This window comes from Convolutriloba macropyga, chromosome 10, assembly GCF_964194025.1.
Source record: "Convolutriloba macropyga chromosome 10, txConMacr16.3, whole genome shotgun sequence".
Taxonomy (NCBI): domain Eukaryota; kingdom Metazoa; phylum Xenacoelomorpha; order Acoela; family Convolutidae; genus Convolutriloba; species Convolutriloba macropyga.
Window position 1 is genome coordinate 1,076,629 of NC_134477.1, and position 20,731 is coordinate 1,097,359.

At 39.2% G+C, this 20,731-nt stretch overlaps 1 protein-coding gene across 2 annotated transcripts in view; it reads right to left on the bottom strand.

Annotated features, from left to right (window-relative positions):
- The window catches only part of LOC142348331 (uncharacterized), a 74,298-nt gene that overhangs the window by 41,421 nt on the left and 12,146 nt on the right, over positions 1 to 20,731 (bottom strand). For both annotated transcript variants that reach the window (XM_075399640.1, XM_075399639.1), the window contains exons 5-6: positions 12,639 to 12,883; positions 10,217 to 10,345 (exon numbers count right to left, since the gene is read on the bottom strand). In XM_075399640.1, coding sequence (XP_075255755.1) covers positions 10,217 to 10,345; positions 12,639 to 12,883 — 374 coding nt within the window. The remainder of the gene's footprint in view (positions 1 to 10,216; positions 10,346 to 12,638; positions 12,884 to 20,731) is intronic.

Here is a 20,731-nt window from a genome sequence, read left to right on the forward strand (position 1 = left end):
AGAAATTAGCCAATTCAAGATCATGACTGAACGAGCAGGAGAAATTGCAAAAAACCTCTATAATGCAAAATCTAACTTAGAATCCGAGTTACGTAAAAGAACATCACTGATGCTATAGATCGGCAAAACAGGAGGGTTATATTTGAACGCTTGATTTCTAAGTTGATGGGCGTTTCCAGCTCAACAAGAATGAAGAAATGAAGAACTCTTGGACTTGCCGAGTAAGACCGAGATTCCAAATTCATTTTACCCTGTCCTTGATTAATGGTTTGATGGTTTAACTAAGAACAATGATAAAATCTTGCATTCGGCTAGAAGCTATAGTAATCAGTTGCAGACCGATATTTTATATGCGAGGGCTTTAATGCTCACGGTCAGTGTCAGAGATTTTTGTACCCACAACGTCAAAAAATGTCTCGCTAGCGTAAGCATGACTTCCTCCAGGCAAAATTGAAACGCGAAGAGGCTTAAAACCAAGAATAATCTGCCATTTGCCTCGCTAAACAAAAAGAAGCTATTGTTGTGCGGAAAATGGAGCTTGTAATTCAAATGGAGCAGGTGCCATCTTGGGGAATTTTGGAAGACCACCGACATAGTGTTGCCGCAGCTAAAATAAATAAGGTTGGACTTATGGATATTCGTTCCTCGTATAGTCACCATTCAAAAAATCTAAATTTACTAAGTGATAGGATTAGATATAAGTAAGAAACCTGTTCAGAATTGGGTAATTTTGTTTCGACCTAGCAATACTTTGAATGCCGCAAGTGTGTTAAACCTTTCTCGTCCTTGTTCAGTAACCGCCAATCATCCCGTTCAGGATAGTGCAGTTAGTAATCCTCAGGAAAAAATGTTGCCGGTAACTTAAATCAAATTGTATTGCTTTTTCAGTACACGCTGCTAGTTTTTGCAATTTCCATTGCTCAGCAAGAGGAATTCTAATGGGGAATACGTCCATAGTCATCTCCTGCAGACACATAGACCCTCAGGTATTGATGTTGCAATTCCAGTGAAACAAGTACAAACCAAGTTCCATAACGTCGGATTCGCACCATTTGAGCCACCTATGCAACCTTACTGTCACCCGACACCTGTTATTGCACAATCGAACTAAGGGCAAATTAAACAATCGATCAACCCGATTTCACTTGAGACCAAAAAGCTCTATTATGCCTGGTCGGTTGGATCTGTCCGACACTCATTGTGAAAAACAACAGAATCCAATTCAAAGATTCCAAAAGCTCCCTAAACCCAGCTCCCTCAACACTTATCTTCTTCTCCAAATCCACACATGCACCGCCACATGTATTCAAGAAAATCAGTTAGTTAAATCCCAACTTCCGGTAACTCCACCTGCAATCCATCCCAGTAAAGACCCACAATGAAACCTTTTACTTTCCCATGCATCCTCTGTTACCTTATCCTGCCGCATCGAAACGTACCCTTAACTACAATCCTGGTATATTTTTGCGTTGTTTCCGTCAGACAAACCCCTCCAAACGCAAATCAAGCGACAAAAATTGCAGGCGTTTTCAAAAGCATTCAACCAACAGTACCCCCCTAAGAACTGCTAACCCCAATATCGATCACGAATTCTGCAATCGGTTGCACCATAAAATGCTAAGAGCAACCACGCAGTCACATCTAGTGTCTAAGTTAACCATTCATTACGGCGGCTAACATTGGGTCATTTCTCGTTACGCCGATTATTCCTCCCATGTACGGTCATACAGCTCCTGCATCGTTGTGTTGGGGTAGCCCTCTGCATCCCTCACCTCTGGCGACAGCAGCTAGAATTGCTAAACTTATAAAGGCGTTAGCTGACGCCATAACGAGCAAGAAGAATGATCCGCTACCTGAATGGAAAGTTTCTCAATACAATTGTGATCCACTACAGAGGCACGAATGGCACGGTCAATTAGAATGGGCAATTGACTCTCACTCTTTTAGTTACGACGTTATACTGTCATACCATAAAAATGCTCGTAACTAGAAATGCTGAAACAGCCATCGCCCAGTTTGCCTACTGTTGCGCAATGTACAAAAATGCATTGAGGACCTTAGATCGTAAATTTTGTCCAGCGCAGGTGGTCGTAAGCGCCTATTTGGACGAACTCAACTGCTTTCCACCGTTGGAAATGCACAATAGTGATAACATCATTAGCTATCCAAGTTGCACAAAAGTGTTGTCGGAGTATTTAATTCACTCTCATATGATTCTGGTTTGAAGAATGATACACTTCTCAATACTGCCGTACAAAAATTACCACTTAACATGAAAGAGCTATGATCACTTTTCTCTCTGAAAAAATATGAGGCGAAAACTACTGTTCTAATTTTTAATGACTGGTTGAAGGAGAAGGAGGAGTCGAAAGATTTAATGAAGAACACCTAAACTAAAACCAGCACTGAGATTACCATCAACCCCGTAACCGAGATAAAAATTTGCATCGAAGGGATTTTCCGCAAATACGCAACAGAAGAGTCACCAAAATTTGTAATAAAATTTTTCGTGGCTGTGGAAATGTTGTGTCTTTAAGAAAAAAATTTCCAAGCAGCACGCCAAGGTAATGACACTGGTAAAGCTTTGATTCCCTAGCCTGTGTGGCGACCATTGTTAGCCAGTGCCCAAGTAACCACAAATGCGTAAAAAATGGTTGCAACAGCTCCCATAAAACTTTACTTCACGGAGCTGAAATGATTTTTCCAAAAAACACTCAACGAACAAAATCGTTACATCAAAGTCAACTGTAGGTTTCTGTAAACCATCCACTGGTCAACAGCATTCAAGCAAATCGACCACTTTGTCCTTACGGATTTCAATGGCACCCTTCAGGTGACCGAATTGAAATTGACTAATCCTTCTTGAACTAAAACTAGGGCGTTGGTTTTATACGATACCGCTTGCATTAACTCTTGGTCTCCGATAGTCTCGCAGTTAAGTTTGGTTCACAAAGTACCGCATTAAAATTGACCCTCAGGGGGTATACCCAAAGAAGAACTAATTGACACGAAAATGGTTCAATTGACGTCCCTATGCGAGTGAAACATGAGACGTAGGTTCCGATATCATTGGAGTCAAGTCAATGAAAAAAACTTACTCACACCTGGCCATCCTAGATCCCGTAAAATAAAGCTACGGAGACATTAAAGAGTACTTTTCAGCCGACAAAAAGTGCTCACCGTTCGTTGTTCCTTTTCACAAAGGTCTGGCCCTAAGCGCCTTATTTCCGTTAAGTTCAAATTTGTTCGCAAAGTGTTTCAGAGCTATTATTGGACCGGATTATGAACTGGCTTGTCAAAACAGGTCAAGGTGCTGTGTGGAACCGTGCGGCACGTATAGGCAGGTTGGCCTCCCGAGCCGCATAGATTCTGGCTCGCAGAAAAAACTGGAAACAAAAACTGTTTATAATAGCAAAAGATACAATGTCGGTATGTCGTGGGCCGATGACAACGTCCTGCTCCCGAATAACGACTCCCCCTCCCCCTAGAACTGCTTAAATCCCTAGAAAAGAGCCTCTCGAGGGACAAAATTGAATAAAATCTTGCCATAAGCATCAGGGAAGAGCTTGAAGAAGATTTCGTATTAACAGTTCCTGATGCTCACATGGTTAGGCAGCGGTCGGATATGGTGTGGTACCTACCATATTTTTTTGTAATCAACCCAAGCAAACCGGGAGAATGCGTAGGGTACTAAATGGTAAAGCGAAGTTCCGCTGTATATCGTTGAAAAAATCTTCGCTCACTGGCCTGTCTTTACCCACTTGCTCCAGAACTTAATCCATGTTTTGCGTTTTTTACGGGGGGTGGACTACTCGCAATTGTTGTGGTGTATAAAAACACGCACCTCACAATCGGTGCAAAAGACTTGACTACTTGAGCTATTTATACATTGCAACGCACGGCTCGAAACAATAACAGTCAGTAATTGGAGGCGAACAAAGCCGTCCTAGGAAACTTCAACATGGCGGATTACTTGGAAACATTGGAGTCCCCTGAGAGGGATCTCAATAGATTGAAGGAATTTGTATGTCTTCGCCATTTATTTGGGTTTATGTTTACTAAGTGTTAAGCAATGTACCAAATCTGGCTTATGAAATTGATGGGTCACCTCAATCCAAAGAACAAAAGGTAAATGAGTAATCAAAGACGGAATCTTCGCATGTGCTTGGGTTGAATTGTAATCACATCAATGACCTTCTAATTGTAGTTTACCTCATTAAAGTAAGTAAGCCTTTAACAGAACGCTTGCTACTGAGCGCAGTGACTAAGGTCTTCGATCGCATCGGTGTAGTGTCATTTATTGTTGGTGTTCGCTTGTTACTAAAGTACATGTGGAGTGTCAGCGGGCAGAATTGGGATGACGAACTACCGCAAATCACTGTTGAAGGGTTACTAAAGTGGAATCTAGAACTACCCTAGCTTGTCAATAAAAATATACCAAAGAGCTCTCTTTCTGCAACTTTCGAACGCCTTAACCTAAATTTATTTGGATATATTTTGTGAAGTTTTCGGTGCCATTCCCTTTCTCCAAGCTCAAGTATATACATCGATTTGTCCTCAAGCAGAGCTTCCATGTGAGGTGGTCAAGGCTCACGTAGCACCTATGAAGGTGATGGCATTTCCAAAGCTGTTATTACAGACAACGCTACTGGCCACTCGAAGAAACAAGATATCTATCGAGCTCTCACAGTAGATCTCGACAAGATTTTCATGTGGATCGAAAGCAATACTGTCTTGCTCTGGTTTGAATCTACTACCAAGCACACAATTTTTATTGCAAACCGTGTTTGTCAGAGGTTAGAACTCACTAGCGAATGTAACCACGTTGCCTCAAGTGATAAAGCAGCTGATGCCGGTACTCTTGGTATGGCCGCTGAGGTTTTGCAATCAAATAGCAGGGTGGAGGACCTGGAATTCCTAAAAAACCAAGGAATTCTAGTTCGAACCAAGCAGTGATGTAGTAACTGATATCAAACTTGGTATAGAAACCAAAGAAATTGATAATACTAACATATCAAGGGCCGCATTCGCAACAAAGTCAACTAAGGAACTGCCCCTGCATTTAATTCCCTTCCATGGGTTCAGTTCTTATCAGATGTTGCTACGGATAACAGCGTAATACTCCGCTGTTACCCTCCCACGAAATCCATCGTAGTGTCGTTGGTAGTATAATAGATCCCACTGAGCTTGTTGAAGCCGAGAGTCATCTTCATTATCTCTTCCCAGGATATTCTTTTAATTCCGAAAGAAAAAAAGATCTCCCGCAAAACAAATACGCTAAGTATCCGTATTGCCGCGATTTCCTTCTTCGTCGGTCCAATCTAATTGGCTGGCAGCATCAAGCGGTTGGTCGAAGTTGATTCTGGTGTAAAACATACTATCGTTCTTCACGCGCTGCCACTACTCAAGCCATCACAGCTGAACTCCCAGTAGAAAGATTTGTATAACAATCTCTTCCCTAAACCAACAGCAGTGTCGATTACTTTGGCCCATTTTACGTCACCGTTTGCTGAACTACCGAGAAGAGGTGGGGATTCCTTTTGCACTTGTTTGACTACTCTTGCTGTCCATATAGAACTCCTCCGGTCCATGGACGCTACTTCATGTGTAACGGGAATAGAGCGGTTTGCCTCACGCCTAGGAATAGCTAGCATGATTGAGACTGATAATGGTCCTAACTTTGTTGATGCTGAGAAAGATCTCCGCGAGAGTATTGAAAAATGGAACACCATCAACTTCGCCGCTGAACTTGTCCACAAAATCATTAACTGGAGGTTCAAACCGCCTAGTACGCAACGTCAAGGTAGCATCCGGGAGAGGCTAGTACGTTGTTTTACACGAGTACTTTAAACCATCCTCGGTACTCGTCGCTTCATTGACGAAGTATTGAACGCTACTTTTTGTTTTGTTTGGAATACGCACATAAAGCACGCCCGTTAACGCCCGTAAATGCCGACCCTTTCGACCTAGGCCCAATAACAGTAATCATTTTCTTCTTGGTAACCAAGCAACTGCAATTCCGTACGTCTTTGGCTTAAATGAGCTTGATCAGCGTGAGCAGTACGTCCGCGCACAGTCTTGTGCTAACGCTATTCAGAAACGTTTGATTAAAGAGTAAGTACCGGCGCTGAATCGACGTTCTAAGTAGCAGACGCCGGCCGAGCAACACCTAAAGATCTGTTAATTGGTTTGGGTTGTTGAAGAGACCAACCCAGGGGGTTACTACCCTGCTACTTGGATCACTTAACTCCGTTACGGTTCATCCAGCGTCGCACGCAACGCCCTATTGCGCACGTCCACTGGATCGCTCAATCGCCCGCTTGTAAAATTGGTACCTATTCTCTCTTAACCTTTATTTTTGCCGCCGATTGTTAAAAATAAATGGATTGAAAGCGAACAAACACTGGCCAATCAGACCGAATATTTCAAAGCATTTAAAAATGAAAAAAAAACTTTCTCATATATGTACAATGATCAGAAAAAGCTCGTAAGGCCTAATTTTAAGTAAATAATACCATGATATGTATCAAGAAAGTTGGTTTTTGGATTCGTGTTTTTAGGTTCTTTAGACGGTTGTTGATTGATTGACGATAATGACATCGAAAAAAAAACTTGTCAAGAGCATCATAAAAAGACTTTGCCGTCTAAACATTTGTCGATGTGACCAATACCTATACGTTACCAAAGCTAATACGATGGCGGCTTCGTTCAGATGTAAAAACGATGCTTATTTACCTATTCCAATATAAGTGGCTATAAAGACAGGGAATTGAGTTTGCGAAAGACTGTTTGTCTTACCCCTTTTTTATCGTTTGTGAGCCCAGCTTAATAAGTGTATTTTATTTGCAGCCATTTTCTTACACAATGAATTACCATGTAATGACACATGCTCTGTAACTGGGGTCATAACATGCTGGGGAGAAGGGCACAATTGGAAAAGATCCCCAATTTTAAGACAAAAAGCAGTATAAAAAGTTTCTATTAAAAGTTTTTATTTGAAATCGTGCTCTGTTGCAGTAGCAGAGTAATGATTCATTGTCAAAAAAACGCTCAGTAAATATTATGAAGGGTTCGGTCCAGAAAAACATGTCCACTACTAGACGAAACGAGCCAAATTTTTCCCTTCCTCGAACTAATTCGAATTAGCTCAAACTACTGCAAAACTCGTCTATGTTTCCACAACGCAGGTCTATGCAATGTTTCACGATTGATGGCTAAAAGTGCAAGGCCCCAAAAAAGTGCGAAAACGATTATACTTGAAAAAATTCCTTCAATCAGATGCTGACAAGAAGTTACCCGGAGGTTGATGGCTGAGTTAAACAATGCTGAATCAGAAAAGAGACATTCTGGTTTTTAGAATGGCCAGTACTCCGTTCATGATCCAATTTACAATGGCGAGTCTTGATTTTTGAGTCAAAGTTAACGTGAACCAACGTAAAATTTAAAAAATTTGCGGGGCCGTACCCATTGACTACGCTATATGAAATACCTGACTCCTAAGGTGCATGTTAAAACTTCTATGACCAGCAAAACACTTTTGCGTCAAGCTGAAATCCAGCATTTCATTTGGGTAGAGCATGGTCTTTTCATATGTTGAGTCTTAAACGTTGTGTCTCTTTTTAAGTCTTGCTTACCATCACTTGATAACTCTAATGATACAGTAGATTTCATCAGAGATGTTCTTGTAAGTTTGTAATAGAAAGTTTGATGCCATTTTTGTTTCGTTAGAGGTTGCTGAATCGGTTTTTTTATTGTAAGACCAGAAATTTTTAAAGGAGCGTTGTGCTGACCTGGAAGTTGATGGCAGAGTAAATCAGCGCTGAATGCATATAGAGACATTCTGTTTTTTTATTATGACCAGTACTCTGTTCATGTCCCAATTAACACAGGCCAGTCTTGATTTTTGGAGTAAAATTTACTGCACGAAAAATAATATGCTCAGCTTAACTCCCGCGAACAAGGTTTGATTTATATGCGATTCGAACTTCAGTGTGGGTTCTTGTAACATTTAATTTGCGTAGCAAGTCGTTATCACTAAGCTAAATGAGCTTTGTGGCAAACGCCTACTAACTAGCTTAAATTTAAATAGTGTGTAAAAAACTACAGTAATTACAATTATAAGCTACAAAGGTATTACATTACTCTGCACTGACTCAATTTAGAGGTATGAGTAATTTTGAGGTTGTACAGGGTAAGTTTAGCCTGGGCTAAATCCGTGAACTCAACATAACCATAATGAAAAACTGCACATAAAGAAACTTAATATTTCCTGGAGATGCAATGTTCCAGAATTGTATAAAGTTTTTACACTTGAAATGTTCTGGTTCAGCACTGAAATGTTCTTTGTTTCAAGTCAGGGTAACATCATTCTAAGCAGTGGAAGCCATTGTGTCACTTTCGACACAAGCTTTCATGTTTGAAATTTCTGACAACTATATTATTACAAGTTGGGAAGAACGTGTAACTCTGATTCTACAATCTGGTGAGAGTGGAGTTGCACGACTAAATCAGCCAAAAATGGTTGTGCGCTCGATTGGGTCTGATCATAAAGCAATTAGTTTCTGCACCTCAAACTTAAAAAACTTGTGAAAAAAATATTGGTTCGAGAAAGAGGTTTTATTATTGCATTTTTATATGATTGTGTATGTTGTCAGAAAACAAATCGAATTACTGAGTTTTTCTTGTCTAATGATTTGGCAGGCTTAATGATTCAAAAACTGTTGCGCCAATCGTGTATATCGGGCCACGGTGGGTTCCTTCCAGACAATAGCAACCCAGGTTGAGGTCCAGACCCAAGTTTTTCTCTGATCAGACTTTCCAGACCGAAATAATCTCTGATCAGATATTCCAGACGAAAATTAACCATGATCAGACTTTCCAGACCCAAGTTACCTCTGATCAGACCTTCCAGACACAGAGAGACTCTGATTTTCTGTCTATTACTTTTCAGACCGAAGGCGTTCTGATCAGACCATCTTCAGGCCATGGTCAAGTGACAAAATCGGATCCTTGCCCACACCTTAGTCAAAATATGATCAGACTCAAGCACGCTCGAAGAGGTTATGATCGGACCCAGTTGCGCTCGAAGCATTTATGGTCGGGCCATGTTGCGCTTGCAGCCATTTATGATCCGACTGAAGCGCGCTTGAAACGAAAGTGGTTCTGATCAGACTCAAGTGCGCTCGACATAGTCTATCAGAGAAGTATTTTACTTATGGACAAATCTCTTAATTTTGCTATGAAATATTCAATTCATAAAAACTGATGTTTGCTATGTATAATTCATCTAAGGAAAAATCAATTATAGAAGTATTGCTAAAGAAAACGAAACCCAACTGTTCAGAACAATTTCATTTAGTGTACCGCTTTGTGTATATTTCTGACTTAATGGACGAGTTTACACAGCTTTCCATACGAAACATCGTGGTCTTCAATTAATCAAAATTACCTCTGAAGGGGATCGGCCCTATCCACTGGACTCCTTTTTTCTGATCAGAGCTGTCGGAGTTTAGATGAGTCTCTGATCAGAACGCTGCTTTATTGTTGCCTCTTGGCAGAGCCAACATCTCTCAGTAAAAAAAAAACAAAAAAACTGAAAAAATAAGGCGCTCGAAATGGTCACTGATCAGACCCAATTGCGTTCGAAAACATTTGTGATCAGACCCAATTGCGCTCAAACCGTTTATGATCAGACACAAGTGCGCTCGAATACTCCTATGATCAGACTTTTCAGACAAAATTGACTTCTGACCAGACCAACTCCAGACCATGGCCCAGACTGTAGTGCGCTCGAACTTCCGTCCAGACCCTGTAATTCCGGTCTGGGAACACACGGTTGTGCGCTCGATTGGGTCTGATCATAAAGCAATTTGTGTCTGAACCTCAAACTTAAAAAATTGTGAAAAAAATTAGTGGTTCGAAAAAGAGGTTTTTTAATTGCATATTGATTTGATTGTGTACGTTGTCAGACAACAAATCGATGTGCTGAGTTTTTTCTTGTCTGATGATTTGGCACGCTTAATGATTCAAAACTGTGGCACCAATTGTGTATATCAGGCCACGGTGGGTACCTTCCAGACAATAACAAATAATTTTAGAATCAACCATTTGATTGAATCAAATGATTTTGAAATTATTCCTGATGAATATGCTAAGAATCGAGTAATAACGTATTAGGAGAACCAGTTTCTAGATCAAGTGAAGATACTAGACTGACTGTATATCCAGCAGTGCACTGGCATCCCTTGTCCTCTGCCAGACATACTCCACTGTTCTGACAGGGACACTTCTGTCCACACCCTGACCCTGTCTCGTTGGCTGGACACCGGATTTCACATAGGGCACCCTAAAACGCAAAACATTCCAAAAACACTTGTTCAGAGGTCCTTTGAAAACCAGATAGTCCGTTTATTGAACAAAATTCCGTTAAGTTAGTTTAATTAAATTTTCTTTCTGTCAATTGCGGCATGTGTGGATTGATCAATCAAACTGATCTTATATCGAATATTAATGAATATTAAGAGGGGTCATCTCTCTTCCTAAAAAATGATCAATGACACCACTAATTGTGGCTCGAACTCCATTCGGAGAACAACCAACAGTTTGCTCACACATTCATAGCCCAAATTTGTCGATCATGTTCATTTCATGTCCACTGTTGGTTGATCTTTTTTTTTCATACCCAATATTTGCAGATCGATTGTGTTCTTTTCATACTCAAGATTGCTCAACTATGATCTTTCATAACCAATCATCGTGCAGTTTTCTAGCTAAATATCAAAACTCTGGTAAAAAAAAACAGAATCTAAAATTCTCTATAAAAAGCCTGGCCTCAGACCTTTGTGAAAAGCATTGTTACGTGACAGAGTTTGTCGACATAATTTCCAAAAATGTGATAATGTGAATGTATTATAAAGCTAGATCTATTAATAATCTGTTGCCGTCAACAGAGTAAATTTTGCATCTGCTTCTGAAAGGTTCTTTGTAAAAATTTTGAAACTTTGTAAGATTCTTTCAGAATCTTACATGAAGATGCATCCCGTCAAGTTTTCCTGGCATATTTTTTTCAAGATAAATTTTTCGGGTTAAGAGATTCTTGTGAGTTTGTCATTCTTCCTGCAAGAGTCTTACAAGTCATGTACACATTTGAAGATGATCGAAATGTGGTGAGATTACTAAAAAACTGTTTTTCAATATGCGCAAAATTTGAAAACCAGAAATCTCTCATCTTTGTGTTAAATACTTTAGCAATCAGTTATCATCAAAAAGTAAGGATATAGTGGTTTGTTATGTTTGTCCAGGCCGTTATTATAAAAAAAATATTATATATTGTTTTAGGTTTTTTTGGGAATCTGAATGTCTCTGACAATGTCCCAAAAATAATTTAAGCAACTTTGTACTTAGAAAGTTCGATTTCAGTTTGTCGTCTCGGAAGTCAGTTTTCAAATAAATCAATTCATGGAAAAAAATAAATATAGCGATTCATCTAGTTTTAATGCAATATCCCGAAAACAAATATTCGCTGTTTCGTACTCAGGAATTCCTATTTGAGTTTGAGCCTCTGTCTTTAATTAGCATTGCGCTACTTTCCGGATTTTTGGCGAAAGACGGAAAAGATAGTTTTTAAATAACAATTAGTGCAATCGTTGCTTTATCGCCATATCACACACTGTGAGGCCCCTTAAACATATACTAAGATACGTTTTGTGGACTTATTGAGTTAGTATGATTAAATTAGCCCATTTATTTGGTAGGGGCGCTGGCTCGTAATGTCATGTAACCTATAGACCAAACCCCCTCCTCGCCTCAAATCCCGGTTTGAAGTTTCTTTGATTTCATACAAGGATCATATATGATTTCATACTGTCCATACTTGATTTCTTAGTACGATCCTTGTTTGAAACCAAAGAAATCATATATGGTCCTTTTATGATTACCAAGAAATCAAATATGATCCTAGTACGAATACCAAAAAATCATACATCTATTTTTTGAAAATCTTTAACCGTTTACGTTTTTTTGTTTTTATTCGGTAGGGCGTCACCTATATGATACCCCGGCATCACATTGTGATCCGCCAAAAGACCCTAACGTACAATATCAATTGAAAATTGGCGCAAAATAAAGGAGTAAGTATAAACAGATAACAAAATTTTTGACATACTCTGGAGCCAGTTTATACATATAAATGCTCATTTATAAAAAAAAATTAATCAAAAAAAAATTGCATATCACGTCAAATTCGTTTTCTGAATACGTTTAAACTACAAAGTTATTCTTTTAGCGCACACAAAAAATCAAATGTGGATTGCAAATGCGATATAATAATTTACTAAGTCCTCTGCTTACATTATACGAGAATTTGTGGCACCAGTCAATGTATTATGTGTCATATATGACCTTGTATGATATCCAAGAAATTTTTTCAACTTCAATGGAAAATCAAAATTTTACAGTTTTTAGTCTTTGAACTTTTTTTATGATCCCTGTATGACTTCTAGGAAATCATATATGGTCCATGCATGACTACCAAGATTTCATACAAATCATATATGACCTAGTACGAAATCAAAGAAAGTTGTATGATCGTTGACCCGGGATGAAACATACCACAACGGGGGGTTTTAATTAGAGCTTACCTGATATCCACTCTTGCATGTACACCTTCCATCTTCATTGTCACATATTTGAGTGTTGTTTCTGTAGCAGAGGCACTCCAACACACACCCCATCCCATGTGTCCACTCACTACACTCTGTGTCACACTTGTCTCCAATATAGCCAGAGGTACAGGTACACTCCCCACTCACTGGGTCACAATCTGCCCCATTCTCACACTCGCACACACTCCCACACCCACTCCCGAAGTACCCGATATCACAGGCTACACAAAACATATGATCATTATATCTTATCCAGTCGGTGGTTTTCGCTGCTTTTGTTTACCCGGGTCGAGGTTTTTGGGTAAATTTTCGTAAGAAATGCGGTGAATGCGGTGAATTTTCGTAAGAAATGCGGTGATTGCGGTGAATGCGGTGAAAAAAAATAATTCACCGCTTTTCACCGCATTTCTTACAAAAATTCACCACCAAATTCACCGCATTTCTTACAAAAATTCACCGCATAGACTATTACGGCAAAATAATGTAAGAAATGCGGTGAATGCGGTGAATGCGGTGAAAAAAAATAATTCACCGCTTTCTCTCAAGCGGTGAATTATTTTTTCTCACCGCTAGATGCGGTAAAAAAAATAATTCACCACATTTCACCGCATTTCTTACAAAAATTCACCGCATATGGTTTCCAAAGTTTACTCAATCTGATTTAAATTCACAAGAATTAACAAACAAGTAAGTGACAGTTGGCGCAGTGGAATAAGCATTGGAAGGCATGCAGGAGGTCAGAGGTTCGAACCCGTGTAGGGACGATTCTTTTTTGTAAGAATACTGAGAACGCGGTGAAAAAAAATAATTCACCGCGATTCACCGCATTCACCGCAAAAAGATGTAAGAAATACGCGGTGAAAATTATTTTTTTTCACCGCATTTCACCGCATTTCTTACGAAAATTCACCACCAAACCTCGACCCGGGTATAATTTTGACGGCCTTAGGGCAGGATTTTCCAAGCCTGATATTTAGGCCCGGGTCGAGGTTTTATCGAATAAGTAATGAAAAAATTGCGATGAATAGCTGTGAATTGAAATATTTTTCACCGCAAATCGCTCACATCTCTTAGCGATGAATGGTGTGAAAGCGGTGAAATTTTTGTATTAATCGCTGTTTTTAAGGGTGAAATTTTTATTTTCACCGCAATCACAGCGATTCTTACAAAAAGGAATCTTTGAACTTCTCGCCTCCTGAATCTCCACAGCTTCTTATTCCACTGCGTCGGTTAGTTCTAAGATACTTCTTGTAAATTTATTTCTGGAAAACTGTACTAGCTTAGCGGTGAAAATTTTAAGGTTTTGCGTTTTTTAGTGGTGAATTTTATTTTTACCGCTCTCAACGCATTGACGGCTTGTACTACATTTTTTGAAATATTTTCTGCGGTGACGATATTTGAAAAATTTAGCCGTGAATGTTTGTAAGATTTGTTAATTTTAGCAGTGAACTACTTGTTTTCACCGCTGTTCTTACATCTTTGCAATATTTTCTGCGCTGAAAGTAATTGGTTAACTTAACGGTGAATTTTTGTAAGATTTGCGATTCTTAGCAGTGAATATTTTTTCACCGCATTTAACGCTAAAAGTCGCAAATTTTATAACTTTTCACCGCATTCACCGCAATTCTCACAAATCTTAGTGATTTTTAGCGTTGACCTCTCGACCCGAGAGCTCAAATGTCAGTTGTCCAGACCGTACAAGACGGAACATGCTTAATCAGACTTTTCTATTATGTTACAACAAGAAAAAGACATTGTAAAATTTTCACTCTGAAAAGTTTTCTAACTCCCCTCCAAGATTTTCTCGGGCTCTAATTTATTCCTAAAAGCGCGGAGGATTTTCACTCCACACATAGTTTGACTCCGGATTTATGCATGAAACTAAAAGTGATATCGGATTTTCCTCAGCGTGAACAAAGAATTACAAGGTCCATCTGGGTGATTTGAATTGAAGTACACACAACAAATGAGCTAAAAAATTTTATTTGTTGCCATGCCTTTATATGATGGAGCAGATGGAAGAAACCTTAGCAGATCCTTAGCCGCATTTTTCAAAAAAAATTAATTATGGCGCAAATGCCTTCAGTATCCATATCTAAGAATCATGGCACTTTTAAACGATTTGACATTCGCTGTAAAACTACTCTCCTAAATTAAAACAGTAGGCTAAAAATTTTTTTCCAATATATGATTTTCGGCTCTTAACTTACAGAAAATGTTATCGAAAATAGATCAATTTGATCAAATTGGTGGCAATTAATAAGTTCTATTCAAGTTAATAGTCTGCAAAAATAACTCACAGAAAACTGATCCTTAAGGTAGAACTGATTCCTGCCAGAGAGCAAAGATCCTTAATATATATTTTTTCCCTAATCAAAAATGAAATTTGAGCGAAATGAGCCAATTCTTGTCAGCAGTAGTTATACACAGTGATTGACTAGTTCCCGTTGAAATTCACTTTAAGCTGCTCCTTACCTTTCACAAGGCTTAAATTAATCTGAAGAAAAAATGATTTTAAAAGTTGATTTAAATTTTACACGCACGCTGGCTTTAAACGCAACATAGTGTAAAAAACTGGATTTTGAGCAATTTGAATGAAATGCACTAATCGTTTTGTTAAGTTTGGAGTGTCTGCTGTTGGCAATAAAGGAAAAGAAATTGAGATCCCGAATTCTTGGAAATGAGAATTACTCAACGTTTGAGAAGGTTACGCCGTTTTGGTTAAAGTTTCATGCGTTTGCACAATCTTTGGCTCCCCTATATGGCGCATTCTACTTGCTCAACACGTGACTCAGTTAATCTCAAAATCTTTAATCTCTTCATCATTGGTATATCTCAGAAAGAGGTTTTTATTGTGCGATAATGTGAAGCCGTTTCTCTCAAAACTCACAATTGTGCAACATAAATAGTTTTCAGTAAAATTACAGCATTATTCTCATTGCTCACACAGATGCGGCAAATACACAATTCCAAAGCACACGTTTCTGCATACACTGCGCACTTTGTGTAACCTCTCTTTTTCATGAACGATGATGCAATCCCCTTAATCAAAGATATGACGCATTTAATCTCAAAATCTCATGTTTCTTCGATATAATTATATCTCAGAAATAGTAAGTTTATGTTTAATTAGTTTATGCTTAGTTAGTAAGTGTTTAATTTATATATTTCGAAGAAATAGAGCGGCTCCTTCTCTGCACAAGAAAGAGTCGTAATGGTTCTTAAAGTATCGTATCGGCTTAACATCTCTGTTTCTCAGAAATGGAACGTCACCGTAATAAAATCGATGACGCTTTTAGTCGCAAAATCTCCCGTCAATTCAAAATTGTTAAATATTAGAAACAATCATTGTCGTGGTGTCGGTAAAACGGGTCAAAGAATTCAATCAGTTTAATTTTAAATTAAATGTTGAGCTGAAAATATGCGAAAATTAGCTTGTATTTATAGCAGTTATCTATGCGAAAACGTACAGAGAAGATTAGGTTAGATAAAAATATTTTACATGATTGGCATGTGAATAGATCTTAACTCCGAATCCCGGAGGTAATTTTCTATATTCATCAATATTTCATGAGAATTATATATGGCTTGGGTACAATCGAGTTCAATATTTTTTATGATAGAATTAGGTTTCTGTTGGTGGGAGAATTTACTTCTGACATATGATTGATAGGTCAATAAGAATGATAGCGCCAAAACATAAACTAGAACTGAGTTTATTTTTGTGGCCATTTCTTATCGACACACCAATAAAGTTCGTCAGGTAAGTTCTTCTTTCGTTCTTTGAAACTTTAATAAAAAACTTCTAAGTTTCTTGATGTTTCTTTGAAATCATCAAATCCTCCCTCCTTTTTTAAGCAAGTTTGTGGGTATAGGTCCTCCAAATCTGTTGGGTTGTTTTCTGTTTCTCGTTGATATTCGCGAAGGCTCTGAGGTTTCGGGTTGTTGGTGCTCTGCAGATGATGTGGCTGCAGAAGCCTCATCTTCAAGTGAGGGTCCCACATGGAAGTTGTTGTTCTGATTGAGATATGGTCTCCTCCACTGCGGGTTCAGTTATCACATTGTCCTCGTCTAGTCTCGCATTTTGGTTGTCGCTCACTAGAATAGTCCGCGCTGAGTTTTCGGGCTGTATGAAAGATGTGTTCAACCTCTTCCTGATGATGAAGGTAGCAGGAACTGTCTTTTCTTTTCGTTTGGCCTTGAATAGAATGGGTTCGCACAAGTCGAAATCTTCTATTGCTGGTAGTCTCACTCTGCGTCCCAACCCAACAAGTGTTCAACTGGAGTTTTGCCCCTCGTATTTAAAGTGTTGCGATGTGTCATCAGTGCCCTTTGCAGGAATGCTCCAAATGACGCATTAAGTTTGGACTCCACGCATGAAGCGCCCGCTTCACTGTCTGAACTGCTCTTTCTGGTAGTCCAATGGCTCTTGGATGATAGACGGTTGATTCCATTTTCCTAATTCGCAGTGATTCGCACCACTTTTTAAGGTCACCACTTTAAGTTCAGGACCATTATCAGATACTAAAATTTTTGGTATTACGAATCCTGCAAAGATTTGACTAAGTTATATCTTAACCGTTTCTGACGTTCTATTTCCCGCGGTTAAAGCTTCTATCCAACCAGAACCCGCGTCAACAATTACTAAGATATTGCCTTGGTCCTTAAGATAACCCCAGTCCATGTGGAGCCGCTCCCAAACGTCGGCTTCTGGCCACGTAGAGGCTGTTTTTCCCAGACTAGGCGTGTTCAGTTGACAATTCTTACATTTACTAACAAAGTGTTGAACGTCTTGGGTAAAGCCAGGCCACCAAGCTATCATTCTGACTGATACCTCAGTTGCATTCTTCCCGGGATGTTTCTCATGCGCTTTTGCCAAAACCAAGTGTCGTAGTTGGGTGGATTGAAAGCAACAGCACCTCTGAAGATGATTCCATCAGGTAAAGTAAGTGCATCTTTCTGTTGTTCGAATCCTTTTTCCGCTTCTGAGCCTTGTTTTCAATTGCCGCTTTCGATTCGTTTTATTATGTCCTGGAAAAATCTGTTTGTTCCAAGTTCAGTTTTGATTTCATTTTGGGTCACCAAATCACTCTGGGCGAAGTAGATGTTATTTATTGCGAAGCGCACTCGATCGTTGTCCGATTCATCTTCGTTAAAATCCATTCTGCTCAAAGCATCTGCATGGGGTATCTGCTCTCCTAGTGTGTACTTCAACTCATAGTCGAAACCCATTAGAGCTATTGCTCATCTTGTGATTCTCGCTGCTGCTGTCTTCCGGATCTCCTCGTCTGGTGCAAAGAGATATTTGAGTGGTTTGTGGTCAGTCTGTAGGGTAAATGTTCTTCCAAGAAGGAATTGCTTGAGTCTTGCGACCACAAAAGCAATTGCCAAGGCTTCCCGCTCTATGTTCGAGTAGTTTTGGTCCGCTGTAGTCTATTTTCTTGATGCAAATATGACTGGATGTCCTTCTTGCGAAGGAACCCCGCCAATGGTTTTTTCAGAGGCGTCAGTAGTAATGTTGCTTCTTTTTGGAGACTGTATTGCTGTAGTAGTGGGTTAGCACATAATTCATTTTTTATGTCTTCAAAGGCTTCTGTTTGCATTTTGCCCAAAGAGAAATCGCTATTTCTCATGTTATTTAAAGGTAGCATTTTTGTTGCAAAATCAGAAATCATTCTTCCGTAAAAATTAGCTAGCTCAACAAACGATTCGAGATGTTTGTTGTTAGTTGTTGCTTTTGCATTTTTTATTTTTTCATTTCCTGCTTTGAAATGAAGTATCCCAAAAAGCTAACGCTGGTTTTGAGTTAGATTTTTTCTCATTAAAATTAAATTTTTTCTCACGTAGTCGACTCTTGACTGCTAGCATTTTTTTGTCGGACTGCTCCTTGGTAGTTCCATACACAAATACATCAACCTGAAAGATCACAACACCTTTGATTCCTTTGAGTGTTGATTCCATGCAATTCTGGAAGATTTAAGAAGAGTTTTTCAATCCCTGATGTAGTCGGCACATCACGAACAGTCCCTGAGATGTGTTGATTTTGCATATATCTTTTGCCTCTTCGTCAAGATCAAGTTGATAGTAGGCATCTGAGAGGTCAATTTTACCGAAGTATGAGGTCACATGTAGTGTGTGGAAGATCGTCTCTATGTCTGGTATTGGGTAGTCCTCATCCATGACCTTGCCATTGATGTGCACTTTCAAGTCCACGCAAAGTGTCAGTTCTCCACTCTTCTCCGCCACACCACTAGAGATGCATTAATGACTTCTCCTGGCTGTACCGATTTAAGGATGCCTTGTCTGACCAGTTGTTCCAGCTTCCCTGTGACCTTGTCTTGAAGAGGTAGAGGTATTTTTCTGGCTTTGCAGTACATTGGCTGTGTTCCCGGTATCAGCTTCACATGGGTTTTGTAACCCTTCTCAGCAGGTAGGTGCTCGGCTGTGATGTTGTTCACACCGTGCTTGGGTAGAAGGTCACTACCAAGTAGTCCAAAGTCTTTATCAGACTGCACAACTGCTAGTTGTTTTTGAGTGAGACTGCTTCCGTTCCGCTCAACGTCGCAATTAAATGATCCTAGAAGCGTTAATTGATGACTTCGAGATGTCTTATCTTACCATCCAACTGAGGTTTACCAAGCTCAGTCCATATTTTTTGATGATATCACAGTGCTAACTGCAACTGCGTCTACCTGCATTTTTACACTGCAGTTATTTATTGAGATATATTCCCATGTCACAGACATGCTACAGATTTGTTCTTTAGTGTAAAACATCCCCATCTCCGAACATTTTCTTCTTCTCAAGTTATTCTGTTTATTGTACTTACCTGAATTGCGTTGGGATTTGCTTCTACACATTTTTGAGAAGTTTCCCACCTTTTCACAGGTGTTCCATTGTTTACTTAGCGCTGGACAGGGTCTACTAGAGTGTGGTTTATCTCCACACCTAGTGCACATGTTGTTGCTTCCATTAGCCATATTTTTTTCATTTGGTTTCCGAAAGGTCTTTCTGAAGTTGAACCCAACTACTTCTCTCACAGTAAAGGGTTTGTTACCTGATGAAGAACTTGCAAAAGCCATTGCTTGACTTCTGAACTGTAAGCTCTCGGTCATTTCAGTAACCGACATTGATGGTTTTGCTTTAATGCCGTCTAATAGTCTAAGTTTTGCTTCAGGGTCCCTCAAACCTGAGATAAACTTAATTTTTACCAACTCCTCTTCGGTGTTGGCCGCTGTTTTCAGTTTTTCGAAGTCACAATAGCGTGCTTCTTCTCTAACACATGCTAGGAAGTTGTCGTCTGACTCTCTACACCTTGTATTACGGACAGAAGTTTAGCGGTTTTTGCCGTTACTACTCTCTCTTTAGGAGAAATATAATTTCGAATCGCCAATCTGATGTCTTTATACGGAGTGTCTATCAAATTCCTAGGATTCATTAGGCTCCTAAATTTAATAATTGCATCTTGCCCGCACAAACTAAGGAAGAGATTGGTTACCTGTAGATCCTGTACAGTACCATCGGTGTTGACCTTGTCCTCTTTCTTCTGTGCGCGGCATTTCGCCACAAAAGACATAATCCACGCAATAGCTGATTCTGCATTCTGTAGATCTAAAAATTGTCTGTCTGCAGCTGGTCTGGACTCCATTTTCGTGGTCGGTAACACGGGTCAAATAATTCAAAAAGTTGAATTTTAAATTAAATTTTGAACTGAAAATATACAAAAATTAGCTTGTGTTTATAGTAGTTATCTATGCGAAAATATACAGAGAAAATTAATAGTAGCTAAAAATTTTTTTCATGATTGGCATGTGAATAGATCTTAACTCCGAATCCCGGAGGTGATTTTCTATTTTCATCAACATTTCATGAGAATCCTAAATGTCTTGGGTACAATCGAGGTCATTAGTTGGAGTTTGGTGGTTGTTAGAATCAGGTTTCTGTTGCTTGGAGAATTTACTTCTGACATATGATTGATAGGTCAAAAAAATAATGATAGCGCCAAAACAAAATTAGAATTGAGTTTAGTTTTTTTGGCCATTATTTATCGACACGGCAATAAATTACGT